Source organism: Perognathus longimembris, chromosome 6 (assembly GCF_023159225.1).
Source record: "Perognathus longimembris pacificus isolate PPM17 chromosome 6, ASM2315922v1, whole genome shotgun sequence".
Classification (NCBI taxonomy): Eukaryota; Metazoa; Chordata; class Mammalia; order Rodentia; family Heteromyidae; genus Perognathus; species Perognathus longimembris.
The window spans coordinates 51,516,493-51,533,189 of NC_063166.1; the positions used below are offsets into that span (position 1 = coordinate 51,516,493).

At 41.3% G+C, this 16,697-nt stretch overlaps 1 protein-coding gene across 1 annotated transcript in view; it reads right to left on the reverse strand.

Moving 5' to 3' along the window:
- Positions 1–16,697, reverse strand: part of Cfap61 (cilia and flagella associated protein 61) — a 242,956-nt gene that overhangs the window by 33,757 nt on the left and 192,502 nt on the right. Inside the window, exons 23-25 of the mRNA XM_048348715.1 lie at positions 15,222–15,549; positions 12,112–12,203; positions 6,913–7,118 (exon numbers count right to left, since the gene is read on the reverse strand). Of these exons, the coding sequence (XP_048204672.1) occupies positions 6,913–7,118; positions 12,112–12,203; positions 15,222–15,549 (626 nt within the window). The remainder of the gene's footprint in view (positions 1–6,912; positions 7,119–12,111; positions 12,204–15,221; positions 15,550–16,697) is intronic.

Here is a 16,697-nt window from a genome sequence, read left to right on the forward strand (position 1 = left end):
TCTGCCCAAGATGGTGCCAATCTATGTGCTTCTAATAATAATAAAGTGCAATTCCCTTTCATTTTTCAGAGATAAAAATATAAAGAGTTCTAATTCTTTCTTCCATTACTCAAGAATTAACCTTTGAGGTATTTCTGCCTGAAAAATACAATTATTGTCATACATTGTGTTTTCTATTAATCTTATAACAGGTCAATGAAAAGGAAAACTTGACAGCTGGCTCTTCTGAAGGATGGCTTTCGCATAATGTAGAGCTGACTGCCTTGTCCTGCGTACAGGGATTAGACAGAGATAGGGAACTCTGGTGCTGGTCCTGTTGTGTCACTATCCTGGTTGTGACTCACTGCAAGTCTTGCCACTCTGAGCGGGCATCATCCATCTATAAAATGTATGCAATGGCCTGTAACTAAAGTCATTCTGGAACCAAAGTTCCAGAGAGGAAGCTAGATAGTCCCTGAACTTGTTGCAGGTCTTAATTCTAGGGCTCAACTCCGTTTATCTCCCACAGCTCAGTCATCCAAATTCTGGGTGATGGGACTAGCTATGAACATTATATTCTACTTGGCTTTATAATTTTTTTCCTACAATTTCTATAATAAACACGTATTGCTCTTGTAATGGAAAATGTCAAAAATTAAACAAATATGTACAAAATAATCCTCAAAAAGAAACCTAAAAAGATCCAGGCCTAGGAAGAGAGGAATGAAAATGTTACACATGTGATGATTTCCTGCTGCCCAATTGGCTTCAAAGCATCTCTCCAATTGTGAGTTTCCCATAAAAAATTTAGGCAGGCAGGCTAGTTCCTTCTCATGGTTCAGTAGTCTGAGAACACAATTTCTGAAATGTATTTATGTTATCCATTCTAATCACAGTAGAACAACTTAGTTGTGTCTTGCAGTTTGGAAAAGAGGTATTTTTACTAAGGAGGTTTAGTAACCTTGTAGGTAACTACAAAGCTCATCAGCTATTATTGGCTCACCAGCTATTATTTTAATCTCATAAATAATAACCTTCAGCCACATGCTGCCAAATGGGTATCTAATGAGTTGAAGGAAGAAAACCTCTGAAGGACTTTAACCCCTGCAGGACAAGTTTGAAAAGAACAATAATGTCACAAAGATGGCTCTATGGGACAGAAGTCAGTTTAGAACATCATAACTTGCTCTCCTGAAGCTCAAATCAAGACTTGGGATCTAGCAACAGGACAAGGTACTCATAGTCAAGACATTCTTAGTCTGGTGAAGAAGTGTTCAGCGGCTTTGGGTTTGGCCAGCTGGACTCTAAATAAGCATAAAACAGATGAATTGGAATATTTATTTCAGCCAGAAAGGCCAAGTGCCTTTGTATCCACCTACAGAGTGTCCAAACACCCCAGAGACTCCCTTCTCCCACATTCCTTTCCCTTCCCCATCTGGCTTCCTTTGGCAATTTGTTTTCTGATTGAATCTACAAAAGCAGTTACAGAGAGTAATCAGTCTACCCATTGGATTATCACTGAGCACCCCCATCTGTTAGCTCCAACACTGGCACATCAGAGACTGAGAGCCAAATGGGGCTGGTGATTAGCATTATGGGAAATATCTGTTGATAGAAGGTACACCCAACATTGCTCACTGTGAATTTTATGAATGCAACTGGTTCATAGCAGTTTATTACATGATAATACTAGCAATATGTGGCTGTCAAATGAGTATGTGAAACATGGCTCAGTGACTGAAGAACTAATATTTCAACTTAGTTAACTTTAGGTGCTAGAGAAGGAACCCAGGGCCTCCTATATAGCAGACAAGGATTGTACCACTGAGATAAACCTTCCATCCCTAACCTTAACTAAAATCTGAATAGTCACACGTCACAACTGGCTATCATGTTGGACAGTACAAGTATAAAGTATTTGTAATTGAAATCACTTTCCAAAGCAATTTTTAAAATTATATGATAGATTAGATATTAGATTCTAGACACACTTTATAGTATAAAAGTTCATAGTTTCCAGTTTTAAATGATTCTCAGGAGCTTTAGGTTGCTCTGAGCAGCCAGTGGTTTGAAATGAAATCATCTTCAAAGGTAGCTATATAGAAACATTAGGCCAATTCCTTTGTGAAAGGCCTTGGAAGGTACATTAACTCTAATCTTAGTACATATATTATTATTTTTAAAAAGCACTGGGTTTCTCACTTCATTATAAATGACCCCAAACTAGTAATTTTTTAAAATCTTGGAGCAGAACTGCAAACAAGTCTCTTCAATATCATATGTATCTCAATATAGATCATTGCCAATAGTGATGTCTAATGGGTCTTAAAACATTTTCTCATTTGAATGATTAAAGAAGCACTGTATTTAGGACAGTAACATGGAAAGTGGCTCACAGGGAAGACTGTGGAATTGTGTTAGTTGGCCTTCTATTGCTGTAACAAAATCCCTGCTATGATCAGGTTAGATAGTCTCTAGTGGGGATGCTGGATAGCAATGGTGGGGAGTGTATGGGGGAGCAAAACCTGTCTGCTTCATATCCAGGAAGAAAAGTAGAGGAAGGAGAAGGAGCTCAGGTCCCACTACACCCTTTGAAGACATGCCTCAATGACCTAAAGACGTCCCATCAGGCTCTACTTCCTAAAGGTGCCTTCCTTTCCTAACTGTACCACTCTGGGGACACATGAGCCTTTGGGGAACATTCTAGCTCCAGACTATAGTACAGAGGTAAGAACATAGTGGGAGAACTACCACCCAACACTTTTTAGGTACTTACAAAGAAACTGAGATGGCAGAGTAGACAGTCATATTTCAAGGTTTTGAAAAGTCTGGGAAATGGGCACCTGGAATTTAGTGTGCAGTTTATTATCTGACACAGCACAGGGCAACTGTGTAGAAAGGAACAGAATAACCCGTCCTGAGTGGATGATTCCAGTTGGAGTCTACTAAATAATTGGGGACCATGTGGGCCTGCAGCCTCCTCTTCTGCAGCTCCGCACACAAAGTGGGCACAAGGTGGCTTTCCTGAGGAAACAACTTCTGGAGCCTCGCAGTTCAAACAGGTAATGGCACCCTTTTAAAGGGCCTACTCAGATCCCATTTAGAATATTGTGCACAGAAGCACTTACCCACTAAAAATAGGCTGTCGAGTGTTCGGGAAAGTGTGGAGGAGATGGCAGTGCTCACAGGAGGAGAAGGCGGTTGGGGGTGGCTTTGAGAGCTGAGATGTTAAGATGTGAAAAGAGGTGATTTAATCAAGGGATCTGAGTATCTGATGGGCCTGAACAATGAAGCTAGGGCAAGACCTATTCATGCTGTGAGGACAAAAGATGCTACAGACTGTTAATTAAGGCTAAGGAGGGGAGAGTCCACAGGCAAGACCTTTCTTTTGTAGGGTCATTGATAAGTGGAGGTAAAAAGATGAGGTACAGCTAAGAAAGGAGAGAAAATGTGGAACATGCTTTGTTCAAGTCCCTAAGAGGCAGCCTCTCAGGAGGCTGCCTGGCCTGGTCTCTCCCGCCCTCTACCCACAGAGCCTTTTCCCAGCTTCTTGCACTCTCCAAGTTCCTGTCGCCTCTGGGGTCCTGGAGAGACAGTCTCAGCAGGGAGGAAGATTCTGCTCAAGGTAAACATGTCAGAGGACTTGGCAGGCAGGGGATGCCAGGCTTGGTGGTAAGTGTAGGTGTGTGTGCACACATGTGCACATAAGACCTGTGGAACAGGGGTGCTTTAAGAGGAAGATTGGGGAAGAGGTAGATTTTAGGGATATATTTGTTGTGTGACTTCAAATGCTGGTTGCTTAGAAAGGAAGAATAAATGGGCTAAAGAAAGGGAAAGGGGGAGGAGAGAGGGGGGTATAAGGGACAAGGTAACAAACAGTACAAGAAATGTATCCATTGCCTAACGTATGAAACTGTAACCTCTCTGTACATCAGTTTGATAATAAAAATTTGAAAAAACAAATAAATGGGCTAAAGAGAAGAAGGAGGGGGACATGCAGTTAGGAAATTCAATGCATATTCTACAAAATTAAGAAAACCAAGGGAAGGAATGGGGTTGGGAGAGATGGGGGAGAATGACAAAAGGGAGATATTGATCAAGATTCACTGTTTGCATATACTACTTTGTTGAATGGCAACGCCTTTGTACAACTACTTAAAGATAAAAAGCAAAATAAAAAAATAAGTCAAAATGTGAACAATAAAAAGAAATGGTCTAATACTAAATGAACCAATTGATTAATTCATCTCTCTCTATCACACACACACACACAAACCCACCAGGAGTGAATTAGTTTCCTCCCCTTCAATGCCAGTGGTTTGTACTGGCACTCCAAGGTGAAAATAAAGAACAAAATAGAGACACTTGGCGCCAGCCTGGGCTGCCATTGCTCGGTATTGCTGTGCTCCTGTGGCAGCTGTCTTCCTGTGCACCACGGAGGCTTACTTGCCACCACACGTTCCCATATGGCTGCAAACGAGTCATTGCTCATGAAGCTCAATGGCCACAGCAATGTCTGGTCCAAGTGACTGCCACCGTGCTCACTGGCACAGCCAGAACCTGCCCTGCTCTTGCTCTCCAGGGGAAGGGAGTAGATCCGGCGAATGGAGAAAATAAAGATCCAGAGGGCTTTTCAGAACCAGGACAGAAGTCATAGCTGACTTGCTGGTTAATGATCAGCCCCTCGCAGCATGGAGAAAGGGGCTCCCAGACATGCTGGATGGAGGTGCACAAAGGAAATGTGCCTGGGTTTGAAGGAGTGAGGGTACCGGTGCCGCCAAGGTCAGGAAAACAATCAGTAGTCATATCACAGCCAAAATCAGCTGAGCCATTCACCGAGCTTGGAAAAACAAAACAAAACAAAAAAACAACCCTCTGTCTGACAACAGACAGGGCAGCCCGTGCTGGGCCAAGAATCAGCACTGCGGCCTGGCAGCGTTTTGTGGCACTTGAGAAGAACGTGGCCGCAGCTGCAAGTGCGCGTGAACATGTGTATGTGCGCACCTGCCAAGGCGCGGAGGCACCCTCAGCCGTGCAATGACAAATGATCAGGGGTGTCTGCCTGCTCCCTATTTCTTTCTGACAGATGTCAATCGACATCTCTTACCATCCAGGGCTGTCCTGTCTTGTTTTGGCCATTTCGAATGTTCACTTTCAACAAATCAAATTAACTTGTGAAATTATTGCTTTCATCAGTTAACAGCTGCGTCCCAACCAGTGGTCTCAAGATAACTAATGCTAATGTTTCGAACTCATCTTTTTAAGGAGAAATAAACCATCCAGAGTTTTGAATTTGGTCAAATGTGAAAACATTTCTCTGTCTAGAGAAGATTCTTAGCATACCACCACCAAGTAGAATTTTATTTTTAGAAGACAACTTATCTAAAAACTAAAATGTTTTGGGTAAGACAGAGAGCAGCAATAAAATCTTATGGACAAAAATAAGGTGTGAATGGATTTCCTTTTGTGTGTGTGTGTGCTGGTGCTTGGGCTTGAACTCAAGGCTTTGGGCACTCTCCCTGAGATTTTTTGCTCCAGGCTCTACCACTTGAGCCACTGCTCCACTTCCAGATTTTTGGTGGTTAACTGGAGATAGGAGTCTCATGAGCTTTCCTGCCTAGGCTGCCTTCAAAGTGTGATCCTCAGATCTCTACCTCCTGAGGACCTAAAATTATAAGTATGAGCTACCAGCACCTGGCTTGGATTTTAATTTTTTAAATATTTTACAATTAAAGCTTAATTTAAAAGTAGATATGTTTTATAAAAGATTAACATTAAGATCAACATCAAGTCAACAAAGGATTGAGGAGGGAAAGCCTATGACATTTCATCAAAATTTAGTTTGTTTGAAAACAAAAACAATTTCAGAAATTAAGTATTCCTTCTGAAACAAACCCCAAATTCATTCATGATAACAATGCTAGGCAGAGAATGTACTTATTAATATGCACAAGACCCCAGGTTCAATCTCCATGTGTATATTTCTATGCACTGAAATAAAACTGGGTATAAATGGAATTTTCTGTAACACTATAAAAGCAATTATAATGCACTTAATACTGCACAAATTAAAATGAGGCAAAGATGCCATCCCTTACCACTCCTACTGTATTTCACCCTACACATTTTAGCCAGTATAGTAGGACAAGAAAAAGAAATAGAAATCACAAAGAATGAAAAAGAAGAAACAGAACTGCCCTTATTTGCAGATGATACAATTTACGTGGAAAGTCTGGAAGACTCAGTAAAAAAAAAATTTATTTAAATTAATGAAGGAGTTCAGCAAATTTGCAGGACTTGGAACATACTCCAAACTATGCCATTTCTACACACAAGCAGCAACTAATAATGACATTCATAGCTGCAATAGAAAGTAAAACACCTTTGGGTCCTATCAAACAAAAATTGTGCCAACTCCTCATGGAGAAAATAATAAAACCTTTACTGAAATACATGAAAGAAGATTTAAATAAATCAACACTTACTACTGATGTTTTTTTAAAAGATAAGGATTTTGATTATCCAATGCAGAAAATCTTTCCACAATCTTGATTAAAGTCACTCACCCCTGCTTGTGCATAGTCTGGGAGGGAAAAGGCTGGGCTCGCAAACTGCATGTGTGGTAGTGTAGAATTCCAGCTAGATCCTTCCACATCTGGGTCTCAAGTCTTCTGTGAGGTTCTGACCACTGCTTTTGACATATCATGTCATCCCAGCTTCGGTGGCATGAAGGTCGCACACAGCTGACTCCTCCATGTGACACTTTTAGTGTCCAGCCTGTGTCAGTGGTCAGGACTTTTTTGATTATATTAGAACAAAATCTGGGCCACTGCAGTCTCTCCCAGAGATTCTTGTTTTGCTCTCTGGTGTATTAGGTGCAAACCTCATTTAGGAGACTTATTTCCCCACAATCAAATACAATGTAGAACTTACCTGTAGAAATCTGGGATCAATTTGTCATCATAACGATCACACATATTGTTGAGGGTTTGCTCATGCTGGCCAAACAAGCGAACGTAGTTGGAGACAGGAAAAGGTGTCTTAGAAAGACACGTGATGGTCTCTATTATTCTGTACTTGTTAATGTGAATACGGAAGTATGTCCCTTGTTTTGCATTACCAGTTATTAGTTGTAAACCCTGGGAGCGAAGCAAGAGACAGATTAGAAAAACAATATTAGAAACATTTCTAGTCTTTGGGAACTACGTTAGAGTGACTTTTCAAATATAACAGACAGGTTATAACTTGTCACTTGTTACAAATAACAGTCACAGACCTTGACTACACTCAAGGTGTGTCAGGCACCTCAGATGCAGACTTCATGACTAAATACTCCTCAAGATTTTTTAAACCATGACTGCATTGGCGTGTTTCTAAATAAGGTGCTAAGATATATCATCTTTATTACCCAGTATCTCATACTGGTAGTAAGCAAATGGTTCATTCTTTCCTGTGAGATGTTTTTTAAGACTCTCAGGTTGTCTTAGTTTTTCCGCAGTACCACTTTGAGAAATCCCAGTCAAAGCAATCACAAGGAATGTCAGTTGCTTTAAAGAGTACTTAAAAGACACAAAAGAAAACAGCAAGTTAACCCTTCCTGGCTAGGTGAGGTGAGACCTGCTCTTTGCAAAGGTTGGTTCTCAGGAAGAAGGCTGGAGACCTGGGGAAACAGACACACCTGCACTGCAGGTGACCTACGTATGTGTGAACTGCTCAAAGGGTGGACCTGTGGCATTTTGCCTTTGAGAAGCTGACTAACACTGACATGGGAGCCCAGATGACAAGGAAAGGTGTACTCTAATTCCATGTCATGGCTCCTTTTTCTATATCAGCCCCTGGTGACTATCAAGCCTGCCCATTGGAGATGTATTCCCCATTGGCTCACACAGCCACAGACTTCAGTAGACAAACATAGGTTTTGTTAGTGATGGCTGGACTTTCCCTTTGTCGATTCTGAATTTAGTACATCCAATAAAACTGTCCAGAGTGCATACAGATTTAAACTTTCTTCTTGGAACTTGAATGCAACATTTAGAAACCAAGGCAAGTTATGCGACTCTGATCACATATACTTAGTTCTAGAGGTCACCTAGTTTGTTTGTTTGCCTAAATAAGGACACTTTGCTTAACTTTTTAGATTAACTGAAGCAACTGATAAGTGTTTGGGTACCACATGGCAGAGTCCCAAGGAGGATATAGCCAGTTGTTAAGATACGCCAGGACGTGTACTAGATAATGAAATTCTGTGCTAAACCCCAAGTATGAATGAGAGACTGGGAATTTAGGAGTGGAGAAGAGAACAGAGTTCTCTAAACAGTAAACAGCTTGTGGGATGAGGCCTCAAGGGAGAGGCCAGTGGTCCAATATAATACAAGGCACGGTGTCCACAGTATTCTTTATATTAGCAAAACAATTCACAACAAGAAACAGCAACATTCTGGTTTTGGGTTATCAACATTTCAAAAAGCATTAATAGTCATTTCTTAAGGTTGTAAGGCTGGGTAGATGTTTCTCTTTCTGTATTTGAATATCTATAGTTTCTCATTTTAAATAATAACTATCAGCTATAAAGTGATAATTTAAAAAATTTATTTTCAAATACTCTGGCCATACTGTAGCAAGCAACCAAACTTTCTACATGAGCAAATGGAAAGAGAACAGAAATAGGAACCAGAGGGAGCAAGGAAGATGGAAGGCAGGGAGGAAGGAAAGGGTCTAGCAGGAGTTTGTTGTTAGAGAAGTGGGGCTGGTCCACAGAAGAATTCAGAAAAAGCCAGATCTGAGCCTTGGGCAATACGGTATTGGTTTGTTGTGACCAAATGCTCACCCTCTGCTCCTGCTGCCTTGTAAAGTTCTCCAGTCCCAGATGCTCCTCCCAGTGTGTTTCCTCAAGTCTTGACTAAGTACTACTGTCCCACCAACCAGGAGAGGGGCACATCACATCACAAAATAACCCCCAGTATCAACTTCACTGAGATGGTTCAGATTACTAAATACCATTTCAGAGTTAGAAAGCACACAAAAATATAGATGACAATGAGAACTATGAGCCCACATGTATTTCCCAGATGAAATACAGAGGTTTATAGGCCAACAGAGTTCAGTGCTAATGATTTTAGTTTTCCCAACTTGATGAGCAGGAACCCTTGTAGCAGTAAGTTGGAAAAAAAGATGAAAAACTGTAGATGACAGAGTTTCAAGGTGGGGTGGGAGTGGGGGGCATCCTTAGTGTAGCAGTGGAGCTGTTGCGGTCTAGGACAGCCACACAACAGCTCTGGCTTAGTGTCAGATGCCAGCTTTCGCCAAGGCTCATTGCAGAGTAGAAAAAGCAAACCCCTAGGATTTTGGCTTTCTCCTCCTCCCTTCCCTTCTTTTTTCTTCCTCTTCTTCATCTTTTTCTTTCTCCTCTTTAATGTTTCTTTATGGTGTGTGATTAAGAAAGGGGAAGCCAGACAACAAAGAGGCTCTGCTTGAGATCCATCCATGTGGGTAATTAAAAGTTTTGCTCTGCAAAAGATTTTACTGAATACTCCACTTTTAGCCTCCCAGGATATGTGTGTGTGTGTGTGTGTGTGTGTGTGTGTGTGTGTGTGTGTGTGTGTGTTTAGGAAGGCTGATTTGGGTTCCATGTCTGTGGCCAAGGCTAAATACCTCAAAATGAGGATCATGGTTCCTTAGAGGTGGTGGTGTGGCAAGTCCCCAAGGAGTCCCAGTGGATTGCTGGCTGGGTGGGTGAGTGAGTGTCTGTGCATTAAGTACCCATGCAGACCTGTTCCATGACGGTGGTACCCCAGCATTATTTCTTGTGATTTGTTTCTATATGGGTCTGTTGTATTTTGTTTTTGGTCTTACTGTTTAGATTGAAATACAATGTCCAGGCTTTGTCTATTTGTTGTATCAGCTGATACATAGCTATAAGGGATTGAAGAATCTTTCCAGTGAGGAGCCACTACAAGAGGAGATTCTGCTGATTACTGATCTTAATCATGGCAGGCAAATTGTGTCCATTTTAATGAGATTTGGAACTGTGTTTGTATTGCTGTTTCCAGAATAATCATTCTGGAAACTTGGCATGCATCAAAATAATGTGCATTGGCATTAGAGACAATTCACATATAGAGGGGTGTCTGAGACATAAATTACCTATGCAGTGCTGGTCATTCTTATTCACACTTGCTGATAGCTCAGGAAAACCAGAGGAATTCAGAACTCTCTCTGCCTTTCCTCACTGAAAGTCGTTCCACTAAATAATGATGTAAGGCACCTCCCCAGCCTTGCAACCTTGGAACCCAGGTATTCTGGGTAATTATGATTATTTTATACGCTTTCTAACTGGGTAGGAGTGTGTCTTCGAGTATGTAAATAAATCCTTGGGAGACCTGGATCTTGAATTGAAGATATTAATGGAGGAAACTGGTTCTGGTGTGATGTTTTTCTATTCTTCTCCCTGACAATACAATTATTCTTTTGAGTTGCTGTATGATATTTTGACTAAGTTTGGGAAATGGCTCAGGAATTCATGCCAAATAGAAGACACAGGATTAATCAGACTTGCTATTCAAGAAATCAAGTTCTCGGTTCTCATGACAAAAACATAATTTTAAATTTAATAGTATCCAAGGCAGAATTTGTTGTGACAAACTTACTTATTTTGTGGTGCCTAAGCCAACAAAGCATGTGGACTAGAATCTGTAAATTAGTTTATTATGTAAACGACTTGGGTTCCCCTTTCTTCCTTTCATCAGGTCATTACTCAAAAGAGCTGATGAATTACTCAAGCGTTTTTTCTTACTTAAATATTCCAGATACTGAGGGATATAATAGTCTAATAGTATTAATATGTACTATATTTAATGTTTGATTTTTCATTGAAATACTGTTCAGTGGGCTCCACTCTTGATCAGTTGGCTATATTTAGGTGACTGCTGAACCACTTTGGCAACCATTTTACTTAAATTAATTTTAACTCCTAAAGATTGCCATGGAGCCATCCTACATTTTTATTCTTGGATGATAAAACAGAAAAAAAAATCTGTTTAGATCTTCTGTTCTAATTAAAAAGGAGGCCCACCTGGCAAAATGGTTAATTAAAGTCAGGGGTCCTGTTCAAATACTGGTATAGCACCAGCCAAAGAATCCATTCAAGTTGTTCGCTCGATATAATTCTCATTACCTAAAACCCCCTTTGGCTTTTCCTTTGCCTTCGTTCAGATAGGGCATGAAATTCATTAATAAATGGCACTTTATGTAGGAAATCATGCAGTGCTCTTGAATCTGGTTCATTCTGAGATGTTCTCCAGCTCTTATATGTGTTCATCTCAAGTTATTTATCTAAAGCAATCAAAGGTGTTCAGTGTTGGAATGATGGTCTTCACCTGTTTATCTGACCAAACTCAGTAGTGGCAGATTGTATTTTCCCAAGGTGAACCCCTATTACACTTATTCTTTTGCAATATGTCCTTAATACTCTTCTCATTGAGATATGGTCTCCTGTCTCCCCTTCCTCCTCTCTACTTCTTCTTCCTCTCTCTTTCCTTCCTCTTTCCCTCTCTCCCTTTCTCCCTCCTTCCCTTCCTTCCTCCCTGTGGGATGTGACTGGTCCAAAAGAGGTATAGGAGTGATACTGTGTGACTTACAAGGCTGGGCCACACAAGGCATCCAAGCTGCCCATTTGCCAAGGGGAACTCATGCCCTTGGAGTCATGAGCGGTCCCGAGTAGTGTGAGTGCTCTAATGCTGCTCTGAGGTGAGGGAGCCCAGGTCACATGGACAGCCCAGGTGGGGAGGAGTTGCTGGTCAGCATGCTCTGACTCATCCTAGTCTAGGAAAGTAACATGGCAGCAGGTGATGCAGAAGCAGGAAAGTTGGAAGCTACAGTATCACTCATAACTTACCTTTGAATCACACACTCATTTCCACATTTTTCTACTGGCTACATAGGTCATCATTACCCCATTGTTGGGGAGACCACAAAACGGCCTGAGAACCAAAGACTATCAGGTGCCACCTTAATAATGTGCTGACTAGCACAATGGATTTATTTTGATGAAGACTTTTGAGTAAAGAATTTCACCTTCCCATAAAATGAAGTGTTATATCCCAAAGTAAAATGAAATTTAGAAACAATACTTACAAAATCAGGCTGTGCCATCTGCACCTCTATAGGAGTTGGAATGGCAGGTTTGGCAATATGCAGATAATAGTAAGATCCAGGAAGAATGCCTCCTAGAGGAAATGACAGGTTTTGTGCATTTGAAGTGAATTGTTAATGAGATAGGGAACAGCTCCTATTTTCACTACAGGATGGAAATGCCTACAATGTGTACATGCCTCAGGATCTTTCACTATAGTACAGCAACAGCAAGGAATAACCTTAAGTGGCTGAACTTTGTTTACTCAAATCAGCATAAGGTAGCACTGTACTCCTTCACATAGTCACCAACGCTCCAAGATGTACTTCCCTAAGCCTGCCTATCTCCTGTGCTTCCCCACAGCTCCGCACACCCTAACCTGTACCTGCCAACTAGATCAAGACTTTCAGAAACCTTAAGGACTGCAATGCTTTTGCCATTCCACATTGTTTCTCCAAATAGAGCCAAAACATTTTTTATTTTTATTGTCAAAGGATGTACAGTGGAGTTACTGTTACATACTTAAGGTAATGAATACATATACATTTCTTGTCATACTTGTTACCCCCTTCCTCAGTTTTCTTCCTCCTTCTCTCTCCCCAATCCACCCCCCTTGCTTTTTTCATTAAAAAAAATCTTCCCCTTGATGAACATTGTCAATCTAGTCTACAATGATTATGACCTCTATGATTATTAACAATAAAACAATTCCTTCCAGATTGGGTGATATATATATATATATTTTTTTCTTTCCTCTTGCTTAGTGTAGTCTGTTCCTTCTTTTTCTCTCGTTTCTTCCCTCCTCCCCACTGCCCTTGAGCTGCTGAGTTTGCTCTCATCAGTGCCCATTGCAGCTGTTGAGCCCTTTCTGCTGTATTCCCCCCTCATTTTCCACTCATTCTGTGCTCTCCTCCCAGCTTCTTTCAGATGTGCATGTGTATACACCATACATGAGGTAAAAGTATAGGGTCCTTTAAATTTGGGGCTGGGAATATGGCCTAGTGGCAAGAGTGCTTGCCTCGTATACATGAGGCCCTGGGTTCGATTCCTCAGCACCACATATACAGAAAATGGCCAGAAGTGGCGCTGTGGCTCAAGTGGCAGAGTGCTAGCCTTGAGCAAAAAAGAAGCCAGGGAGAGTGCTCAGGCCCTGAGTTCACGGCCTAGGACTGGCCAAAAAAAAAAAAAAAAAAAAAAAGTATAGGGTCCTTTAAATTTTCTAAGACTAATTAATTACTAAGAAGTCCTTTGCTTGTAAGACCAAAATATTTTTTAAATTAAATTTTATTGCCAAGGTGATGTACAGAGGGGTTACAGTTACATACATAAGGTAGTAAGTACATTTCTTGTTATGCCTGCTACCCCCTCCCTCACTTTTATCCCACCTTCTCTCCCTCCAACCCACCAGCCCCCACCCCAAGTTGTACAGTAAATTTCCAACATATTGTCTTGATTTCAGTACCCTGGGCATTGTATATATGTTTATTTGAATTAGGGAAGGGAAGGGGAACACCAAAATGGTAAGACAAAGGTTAAAGGGCAAACCAATGCAATAACAATACTCACAAGACTAAATATTTTTTAACCCTTGCTTTATAAGGAAATTTCATTGTTTAATGCTTTGGAAAGCTCTGATGACAAAGTCTTTAATACTGTGGGGCTGCCCCTGAACCCTGAGCTGGTCAAGCTCAGACATCTGACGTCACTCCTTTCTTGCTTGCCCATGATGGTCACTTTGACTCAGGTGTCACTCACAGTGGGAAACAGAACAGTATTTCCTTGAGGTCACCTTGTTAGGTAGAGATAGACAAAGGCTGGAATGTGAGGCTTTTGTCCCTTTAGATTAATGTATAGCTACTGGGTTAGCATCTACAGACATCACAGGAGTCTGTATAGTTTTAAGGGTTCATTCATGAACTTCTTTTTTTTTTTTTTTTTTTTGCCAGTCCTGAGCCTTGGACTCAGGGCCTGAGCACTGTCCCTGGCTTCTTCCCGCTCAAGGCTAGCACTCTGCCACTTGAGCCACAGCGCCACTTCTGGCCGTTTTCTGTATATGTGGTGCTGGGGAATCAAACCCAGGGCCTCATGTATACGAGGCAAGCTCTCTTGCCACTAGGCCATATCCCCAGCCCCATTCATGAACTTCTTGAAAGTGATCATAAACATTTGTAAATGTGTATGCTTTTCTGTTTTATTTTGGCAGCACTGGGGTTTGAAATCAGGGCTGCATGCTTGCTAGGCAGACTCTCTTCCACTAGAATCATACCCCAGCCAATTTTGCTTTGGTTATTTTTGATATATAGTCTCATATTTATGTCTGGGACTGACTGGCCTGAACCATGATCCTCTTATTTATTCCCACATGCCTGCATAGCTGGCAGTAGTTTGTTTTTCCCTGGGCTTTTTTTTTTTTTGTAAAGATGATGTACAGAGGGGTTACAGTTATATAAGTAAGATAATGAGTACATTTCTTTTTGCACAGTATTCCCCCCTCTCTCGCTTCCTCCCCCCACTCACTGTCCAGGGCTGTCTTAGACCTTCCAGCCAGCTTTCTAATTTCCATCTCCTGAGTAGCTAAGAGTATATAACACTGCTGACATCTCAAAGATACCATCTTAAAAGTATCTATCACCACCACATCAAACACGAAGGGATACTCAAATTGTCTCTTTAGGAATCAACAAATCTTAGAGGGTAAAAGTGGATTCTTTTAGAGGTGTGAGTGGTTGAGCTTATCTGAGATAGTGGGTTAACATCAGCTGTCTGGAAGGATTTCCTGATGTCCAAGCATAAGGGAAGAATGGACATTTTGTGAAAGATGTCATGGCAGATCACCTCTGCCCGCTCTAGGCAAGTTACTGATCATTTCCTAGTTTGTAAAATGGTGATTACAGTTAGGAGATGCTTTATAATAAATGTTTAAAATGCAAAGTGCCATCAAGTACATAATACCAGGCTCATAATAAATACTTCAGAAATGAGATGGACTCCCTCCTTTATCTCCATGGCAATCCAATGATAGGCAGAAATCTCTTCACCAAGTCTAAGGCAAACATTGAGAGCTGTTAATCTGTGATTTCATCAAAGGAAGGAAGGAGAGCTGCTCACATACCTTGTATCTTGGCACCCTTGTACATGGGGATGAGTCGGTCTAGATCAGCTGGTGGCTCAGTCACAGGTTCAAGAGTTGGGTCAAAGAGATTGAGCATAGCTGCTGCCAGCTGGAATCCAATTTCTTTGGAACTAAAGTTGCTGTGAGTCCAGTCATTTGAGTAGTATCTGTTAGAGAATTTGGTGAGGGATCCAGCAGCTCTAATGGCTATGTCATTGGTGTGGAAGTTGGTATCAATCACCAGCCGGCCGTCATACACAAGACATGCATCATTGAAGGCTTTAAATGTGTCATAATCCACGTTCTTCTCATAGAAGCTGAAGAACACCTACAGTATGAACAATCACATCATAACTCAGTTATTACTCTTGATTTCACATTCTAGAGTATTTTATTATTTGGAGTGCAAAATAATCCATCAAAAGTTTGTCACAATGTGTCTCTGTGGGGGTATATGTGTGTATGCATGTATATGGGAGAGAGAGAGAATGAGGAAGGGAGAAATGGAAAGAACAAGAGGGAGTGAGAAAGAGAGAGAGAGAGAGAGAGAGAATGAATATTTTTGGTATTAAAAAAAATCCAGCTGCCAGTGGCTCACATCTGTAATCCTAACTACTCAGGAGTCTGAGATCTGAGCATCATGGTTCAAAGCTGGTTGGGGCAGAAAAGTCCTCGAGAGACTCTTATTTCTAATTAACCACTCAAAAACTGGAAGTGGAGCAGTGGCTTAATTGGGAGAGCACTAACCTTGAGCAAAAGAGCTCAGGGATAGCACTCAGGCCCTGAGTTCAAGCCCCACAATGGACAAAAAAACAAACACCCCCCCCCAAAAAAAAACCCAAAACAAGAAACAACTTAAGATCACTCAGTGTCACACTTCTGTAACCAATCAGTTCAGACATACAGTGGGGAGAAGGATGTTGACCAATGGAATATCTACCACAGGAATAAATATTCTTTCCCTTTAAGAAGCTTATATCTGAGTCCCTATCCCTTACCTCCAATCTTCTACATTTCTAATAGCCTGAGCTTAGCTTTCTTCTATTTCCTTTTTCTCATATCTTACTTAGGTCTTTCCAGGTTTCTTCTTGGGGTTACCCCATTCAGTCTTGAATCTTCATATTGCCTCATTTCTAGATTTTTTTTTGGGGGGGGGGGCAGTCCTGGGACTTGAACTCAGGGCCTGAGCACTGTCCCTGGCTTCTTTTTGCTCGAGACTAGCACTCTACCTCTTGAGCCATAGTGCCACTTCCGGCTTTTTCTGTTTATGTGGTGCTGAGGAATCGAATCTAGGGCTTAGTGCATGCTAGCATTCTACCACTAAGTCACATTCCCAGCCCCCTCATTTCTAGACTTTTTTTTAACCCAGCAGTCTTGTCTCTGCAGCATGCCCTAGGGAGGATGAGCTATAGGCCTTCCTAGCTGCCAACACTGTTCCTGTCATTTTTTTTTTTTTTTTTTTTGCTAGTCCTGGGC